The sequence below is a fragment of the Pteropus alecto genome, unplaced genomic scaffold (assembly GCF_000325575.1).
Source record: "Pteropus alecto unplaced genomic scaffold, ASM32557v1 scaffold511, whole genome shotgun sequence".
In the NCBI taxonomy this organism is placed as follows: domain Eukaryota; kingdom Metazoa; phylum Chordata; class Mammalia; order Chiroptera; family Pteropodidae; genus Pteropus; species Pteropus alecto.
In genome coordinates, this window is record NW_006431911.1 from 1409173 (window position 1) to 1417067 (window position 7895).

General features: G+C 40.8%; 1 protein-coding gene and 1 pseudogene across 4 annotated transcripts in view; one reads left to right on the forward strand and one right to left on the reverse strand.

Annotated features, from left to right (window-relative positions):
• Positions 1 to 7895, forward strand: part of ARHGAP6 (Rho GTPase activating protein 6) — a 446194-nt gene that overhangs the window by 435140 nt on the left and 3159 nt on the right. For all 4 annotated transcript variants that reach the window (XM_006906035.3, XM_025041011.1, XM_015599343.2 and 1 more), the window contains exons 11-12: positions 3911 to 4179; positions 7052 to 7132. In XM_006906035.3, the coding sequence (XP_006906097.2) occupies positions 3911 to 4179; positions 7052 to 7132 (350 nt within the window). The remainder of the gene's footprint in view (positions 1 to 3910; positions 4180 to 7051; positions 7133 to 7895) is intronic.
• On the reverse strand, positions 1300 to 1418 carry LOC112472317 (annotated as a pseudogene).

The window sequence follows — 7895 nt, forward strand, 5'->3', positions numbered from 1 at the left end:
CACTCGGAAGAAGCCCATGCCTGGCTTAATGATCTGCTGTCGCCATCTTGAAATTCTTCATAATTTTTTAATGTGGGGACCCGTATGTTATAGCCATTTCTGTCAGCCGATCCAAAATGGAGCTTGAGAGTTTGCACTTCCAACAAGTTCCCAGGTGAGGTGATGCCGCTGAGGCAGAACTTCTGAGTGAGATTTCACAGAGTCACCCCAAAGGACAGAGGGACGCTGGCCTCCACCTCTTCCTCTCTCACTCTACTTGATCAGATCTGATCAGAGCCATGAAAATGGAAAAGAAATAATGCGGCAGCTTCAGTTATTTGTTATTGTTATTACCGTTCTCGTTTTATTCTGTTTTGTTTTAACCAAACTAAGCGTTCTCATGAAGCATACTACCTTTTCGATACCCCTGACGATGAATGTGAGCAGGATTTCCCTGTCTGAGTATTGGTCCAAAACCAATTTATTGAAGCAGCTTGCAAAAATATGTAAAGTGGAGCAATATTGTAATAAGTAACTTGAGAGACCGGGAACAGAAAAACAATGGAAAGAGCGAGAAGATAAATAAGGTTGAAGTGTGAGACATGTGAAGGCAGAGACCAGAAGCTCTGGGAGACCAACTTGAGTGTAGCCCTGAATCCTCAGAGCCTTTTAGTAGCCATTGTAAAGAGAGGTGCATCATCATCATCATCATCACTTATTATTATTTTTTTTCCTGTGGAGGTGCATTATTATTACATGAACCTACTTGCCTGGTAGAAACGCAAATGTCACTAGTACTGAAATGTAAGAGAAATGTCTCTGTGGAGTGTGTTTCTTTACGCGTGTAACTGTTGGCTGAATCTGCAACCTAGAATATTTTGTTGAATGTATCTTCTTCTAAATGTATTGTAAGACAGATAAATAAGATATGAGACAGAGTGTTGGGGTTCCATGAGCTAAAATATGCCCTTTCCAAACTTTCCTCCCAATGCAAGAAGCCAAAAGAACATTTGTAGCTCTGGGAGATATTTTGTTTTGGCTAATGAATTGACTTGACTCTCGTTAGAACATCCCATAAAATAAGGCTTTGTGTAGTCTCTGTTATTGATATGACACCATGACTGATTCTTGCTGAGTAGACATAAGGCATTTTCACTAATGACTTAGAAAAATGCCAACTGAAAGGGAAAACAACTGAAATGAGCCCAGTAATATAATTTCTAGCCCTGATCAGAAAGTAGAACTCTGATTCTGAGCTGAGCTCCATGCAGCTTACCAGTTCACGCATTCGATTTTTCTCATTTTAGTTTTTATTTTCCCCTCCTACAGCACCTGGTCTTCCAAGATGGTCTCCCATCCAAGTACTAACCATGCCCGACCCTGCTTAGCTTCTGAGATCAGACGAGATCGGGCGTGTTCAGGGTGGCAGTGGCCTTAGACCGATTGTTCTCATTTTAATAGTAAAGTTTTCTCAACCAGAGTCGGGTCCACGATGTCAGACAAGTGTCTGTTTTGTTTTCTGTTTCCTCCACTAGAACTGGGGAGACTTTTTCCACTTTAATTAGTTATAGAGAATAGTTTTTTTCCCCCGCTTTCCAGCAGAAGAAGTAAGTTCCATCCATGCTTGGCTCATTCATTGGAGGCCTAAAGTTTCTAGAAAATCATCCTCATGATCGTCCTCTGGCTCTTTGCCGTAAGATTATCTGTCATCGGTTTAAAGAGGAGGCAAGAAAAAAACTTACTTATTCCACTGGGATGAGAAATCCCATCAATAGAAAGTACTAGAGACCCTGGCTGCCTCAGTGACCAGAGAAGCAGGTCACGTGCTGAGATGCTTTCCTCCTGGACATTAACCCCTGCTGGAAACTGGAAAAGGAAGAAAGATCCACTGTGAGCGCATTTCCTCCCGTGTTGCGTGCTCAAAACCATTTGATTAGGAAAAGATTGCTCAGGCATGTGTTTACCTTCTTTCAGATCACAAAGGATTGGTTTTGAAAAAATTGAACCAAAAGAAAGAAAGATTAATAAAGAGAAGCGAAGTAGGGGGGGAAACAGAAGCGGGTTCTGGAACTTTTAATCAGTCTGTCATCATTTTCCTTTAAGATGTCAGGGCCACTATTTTGAGGAAGGTAGAAAATACAGATGTGCACAGGTAAGACTTCGAATACGCTTTTCATCCTCCTGACGTTCTCATTTTCCTGTTCCACTCACATTTTCATTGTTATTTCTGTTGCCGTGACAACTTATGCATGTATAAAACATAATATGTGCTCATTAGCATGATTTGTATCGATCGGTAAAAGAACTAGTGCCCTGTAGAATCATTTTACATGTATTTAAATACAGTGGGCACTAGTTATGGTCATGCGTTTCTCTTTTCAGCCATTTTATACATGAAGCAATTATTCCCACCAGTGACATCATCATCATTATCATCAACACAAGAAGGATGGGACTCTTATACTAAGAGGTGGGGTAAGGGTAGAAAAGTCATCTATGAAAAACCATAATGAACTTCACGTCAAGTTTCAATCATAGTTTTATCTGACTTATTTTTAATTCAGGATATGGAGGGTAGTAACAGAGTTATCTACCAGTTTTTCTTAACAGATAGCGAGCATCAGACTTTATCTTTATATATTTTTACAGCTGCAAATGTGTACATTTATTTACACGCACGAAACATGAACTCACATACTGGACTGTGTATGATCTGAGGTAGACTTTTCCAAATAGCCCCAGGAGTTTTAGCCCTAAAGAAAATGCATATTTCAATTGGTGCCACGAACAAAATAAGTTCTTAATACAAAACTAAAATCTGGGCCACTTTTCCATCAACGTTCAGGGATGATATAGTGATTAGAATCTTATTTCACTGGATGATATCCCGTGGCCAGAAAGAATCACTATGATACCAAAATAATAACAAAATATTCACCACAATCGATTTACTCCATTGGTTGCTACTATCTGAATAAGATAAAAGAGTCATTAAACAATATAAATATTTAGTTAAATAGATCTCTTAAATTCAAGATCGGTGATTGCTACATGTACTTTTAGTAAATGAAGTGCTATATTTTAAAGATACCAAATGTGAATCCAAAGTTATCTCTTGTTAAATGTCTTAAATACCCTGAATTTGTTCAGCCTAGTTCTAAATTTAATGTTTAGTTATTATTTCGATCAAATGTGCATAATCTTCTCTGATTGGCCTGTGTCCGTGAGCACACGCTCTCACACATATAGTCATAAATATGGTTGGTTGACCAAAGTAATGACATTTTAGTCTTTTGTTCTTTTTTATTTCTTTATAATCGATGCCCAGGGATGGCCTTTTTTCTTTCTGCACGTGTGTGTCCCTCCCCATCGTCTGCCCAAGACTCAGTTCTCTTTTCAGACATTTCTTTGTCTTTGTAAAGCTTTCTAAACATGATGTTTCCAACAGGATGTCAGTCCCGTCTGAAATTCTCCAATGAGTACATTTTGTTCTTCTTGCCCCAAAGAGAATCATCCTTTTGACAAGAAGTTTCTGTTTCTTTCTGATATGGTCAGTCTTTTCTCACACTTTTCTTAGTTTTTGAGAAACATTCCACAGGAGTTCAGACTTTAACTTTGGGATGAAAACAAGGGTTAACCGACAGGCAGATTGAAGGACACAGGAATCCATCTGTTTCATCCTCCCCCCTCCCTTCGCCTCGACATTTCCACTAACATCTGTTGAGCTTTTACTGCCATCTGCTGGTTATTTCGTGGAAACGCTTTCACCGTATTGATGTAGACGTCTTGGAACATCGCTCGAAAGGTCTTTTTGTTTCGGTCCCCGTGCCCATGCATTCTCCTCCCGTCGTCTGTGTAACGATCGCATCGTTTGAATCAGGTCACTGCCTGTTCGCACACTCACGCACCTGTCCTTGTCTCCTTGTGCCAGAAGCCCTGACATGCTGCGTTCGGAGGTTTCCTTTTCCGTGGGAGGAAGACACTCGTCCACTGACTCCAACAAGGCCTCCAGCGGAGACCTCTCCCCTTATGACAACAACTCCCCAGTGCTCTCTGAGCGCTCCCTGCTGGCTATGCAAGAGGAAGCGGCCCGGGGGGGCTCGGAGAAGCTGTACAAAGGGCCGGAGCAGTATATGCTGGTGGGCCACTTGCCATCGTTGAAGTCAAGAGAGAGTTCTCCTGGACCACGGCTTGGAAAAGGTAGCTGGCGCCTGGCCGGCACTGGCCATACCTGGGACTCTGATGGCATGTAGCGTGGTGTGGGCACCTTGGGCCTTCTCTTCATCCCTTCCAAGGTCTATGTCTCTGTAATTCAAAGAGCATTAAGCGAGTCCCCACTGAAAACCTACACTAAGATGACCCCGGCGAGCCCAGCCACTGTCTCGGAGGGACCCTGCAGACCCGGATGTCTGGGAGGCAATCTCATGTCCAGAGAGCCACTGATGCTCCCAGCTGGCTCTTCTCCTTCCAGCATCCAGGAACTCTGTGTGTCCTGGCCGGAGACTTTGGGAGCATATTTGCTAGTCTAAGATGTCATCCAATTACCACTGTTAGTTTTATAGAGAACAAGTTGAACCTACTATATAACAAGACATCATGTTCTGGAAAGGTCTCCAGGGAGATTAAGATTTTCATGCAAAATAAGGGTTTCATGGTCAAATACATTTGGGAAATGTTAGGTTAACCAAGTTAATGATTTCTCTATTGTACAATTTCTCAAACTCTTTAAAGTGCTAATGGTCACTATTGAATTTCCCTAGGGGGAGGGAGGGCGTGGCTGGCAGCTTTTCCCACATGTATTTGAACACAGAATGTTTGCTTGTGTTCTTTCGTCCGCAGAGTAATTCTTCAGGGCCGGTAGTCAAATAATAATTGGAAGTCACAGTACAAATTCTTGCTATTTTATTTTAAATTTATGATTTAATCCGGAGAGCTATTTTGAAAGGGCTCTTTGTGTGTGTGTGTGTGTGTGTGTGTGTGTGTGTGTTTAAACCATAGCATCTTGATTTTTATTTTACAAATATTCGTCTCAAAAAATAATTTAAAAATTTTACTATGAAAGCGGTAACCCATGTTCCCATCAGACTTTCAATTTCTTTTTAAAATGTGAAATTTTATTTTTCCTAGTCCTTATTCATCTGCCTGCATAACTTTACAGAGTTGTTTTCATGGTATAGCTATTTTGAACTACGCTTATTTTATTAAAATCATATCATTACCACTTTTCATTTTGCTAACATTTCTTTGTGGCCACGATACATTTCCATTAAATTGACGTATCAGATGTTTAACTATTCCCTCTCTGATGTATATAAATGACCTCTAATTATGGCTCTTTTAAGTTAGCGAGTAGTTTTCCATATGTAATATTCTCTGCAGCAACAACAAAAATAGCATTTAGAAGAGAATTTTCCTATTATGAGAGGCAGGGCGTATTCAGGTTTCTAAACACAGATTCAAAGAGATGTCTTTAGACAAATTCACACCAGGAAAGCTTGATTCTTTGCCTCTCAGCAGGTAGGCTAAGACGCATTAGCTCAAACTGATTAGCAGATAGACTGAGGCACCCCTTAGCTCTTCTGCTTGCTCAATATCTTGGCAAACTCTAGCATTGTTGTTCTCAATTTTGCCCCCCGGGGGACATGTGACAATGTCTGGAGGCATTTTGGGTTGTCACTGCTGAGGAGGGGGTCGCTCAGCATCCCACCTTGCACCTAATGTCCCACCACAAAGAATGATCCTGCCCACCATCACTCCTGCAAAGGGTGAACAGCCCTGTCTAACCCATAACTGTTTCCCTGGAAACAACTTCACGCTGAGGGAACTAGAAGCAAATAGGGTTAGTATCCAGTGACGAGAGCGCTCGATTTCTGAGTTGATTATCCGCTCCGCCACTTTTCACCTGCAGAATCTTCAGTGAGTGACAGCTTTTGGGAGTCCCGTTTCCTCCTATGGAAACTAAGACAGATAGCAGTATTAATTCGTAGTGCTTAATTACCTAATCCACGTAAAGTCCTTAAGAGAGAACTTGGCATGTAGTGAGCACTCAGTAATACTTGCTACAGGCTCCTGTCACTACGCGCCTCGTCTGGCCCGCGGACCAGGCCATCTCCTGGGGATTAAATGAGAGAATGCACGTAAACTGAGCAACACAGGGAAGCATGCAGTAGAGACATTTGCTTCTAGAAAGAGCCATTATGATCACATCACAGGATTGTAGTGAGGATTAAATGAGATGGTGAGGACACCTCACGTAGCGACTTACTTACGGGCAGACTAAGGGGAAGTGTGAATGAACACAGGCAAGACTGAATCTGTTGGTGCCAGTAGCAAGATATTCCCTAGGGGAGTACTAGGCGAGGGAGCTATAACTATTGTTCCTCTATCTCTATGTTAATGAGGTTGGAGCAGCACCAGCTATTGCCATTGTATTCCTTTCCTATTGCTGCTCTAATAAATGACCACAAATTTAGTTATTTAAAACTACACATAAATGTATTATCTTACACTTCGGGATGTCAGAAGTCTAAAGTGGTCCACAGGGCTGTATTCCTTCTGGAGATTCTAGAGAACACAGTCTGTTTCCTTGCCTTTTCCAGCTTCTAGAGGCTTCCAGCTTTTTGCCGCTCATGGCCCCTTCCTCCATTTTTAAAGCCAGCAAGGTCATGCCTTATCTCCTGCCTCCTTTTTATAAAGATTCTTCTGGTGACAGCAGGCCCGCCCAGATAATCCAGGATCATCTCCTCATGTTAAGATCCAAGAACTTAATCACATCTGCAAAGTCCCTTTCGAATATACCATCTTTACGGGTTCTGGGGATCATGACACAGACATCTTTGAGAAGCCCTTATTCTGTCTACCACAACCAGAATATAGAAAGAACCTTTTTGTAAACCCCAAAAGCAATAAGCCTCTGGAAAGGCAGATCTGCCTTGTCTTCTGTCTTGTATCCAGCATAATCTCGAGTTCAGTACTTTGCACAGAAGAGATGTTATAAAAATGTTTGTGTATTGATTTTTGCTCTTCGGTCTTCATTGCGAGTTACATACCTTTTTAATATACTTTTCCCTAGATACGTCAGAGGAACCTTTCAATATCTGGGGAACTTGGCATTCAACATTAAAGAGTGGATCCAAAGACCCAGGAATGACAGGTGAAATATTTTTAAAAGACTGCATAGTACATTGACTTTTCAAATTAATTTTACTTGAATTTTTGCCTTCTTATCATCATGTTACATACTTGTCAAAACTTATTTAGAAAATACCGAAAATAGGTGGAAAAAGGATAAAGCTATACTTAGCCTTTCCACCAAAATACTTCAATCTTTGACTGTATTTCATTTCATTTCCTTTGCGAGAGTTTTTAAACATAGCTACCGTCATTACGTCTGTGAAGCTTTACATGATTTAACTCTCATGTTCCAGTTATTTTCCATTATTACTGGTTATGTCCGTGCAGCGCTCTAGAGTATATATTCATACTTTATAGCCGACGCTTGGACGACTGCGTAGTTCCCATTTTGTTGTTGTTGTTGTTGTTGTTGTTATTGTAATAAGTTATACGGTCAAGAACCCCTTTCATATGCCCTTTTTGTATTTTAAATGATTATTAGATTCACAACATTTTGGAAAGCAAGTTATAAATCCAGAATAGGAAAGTGGGTCAAAAATTAGGAAGCTTTTCAAGAATTCAGAGGTATCGGCACTTCAAGTTCTATGTAGGGGACACGAGCTTGTGCTCTGTAAAGCCATCGATGGCGGAGGCATTTCACTGTACTGTCTGTGTCTCTTTGAGCTCGTCGGGATTGCAAATCATTGTTTGTGTCTTTGCTAATTCAAAAAACAAAATGGTATTTATATTTTCATTTGCATTTCTTTTTGACCAGTATTTTTTAGTTTTTCTATTCATTAGCT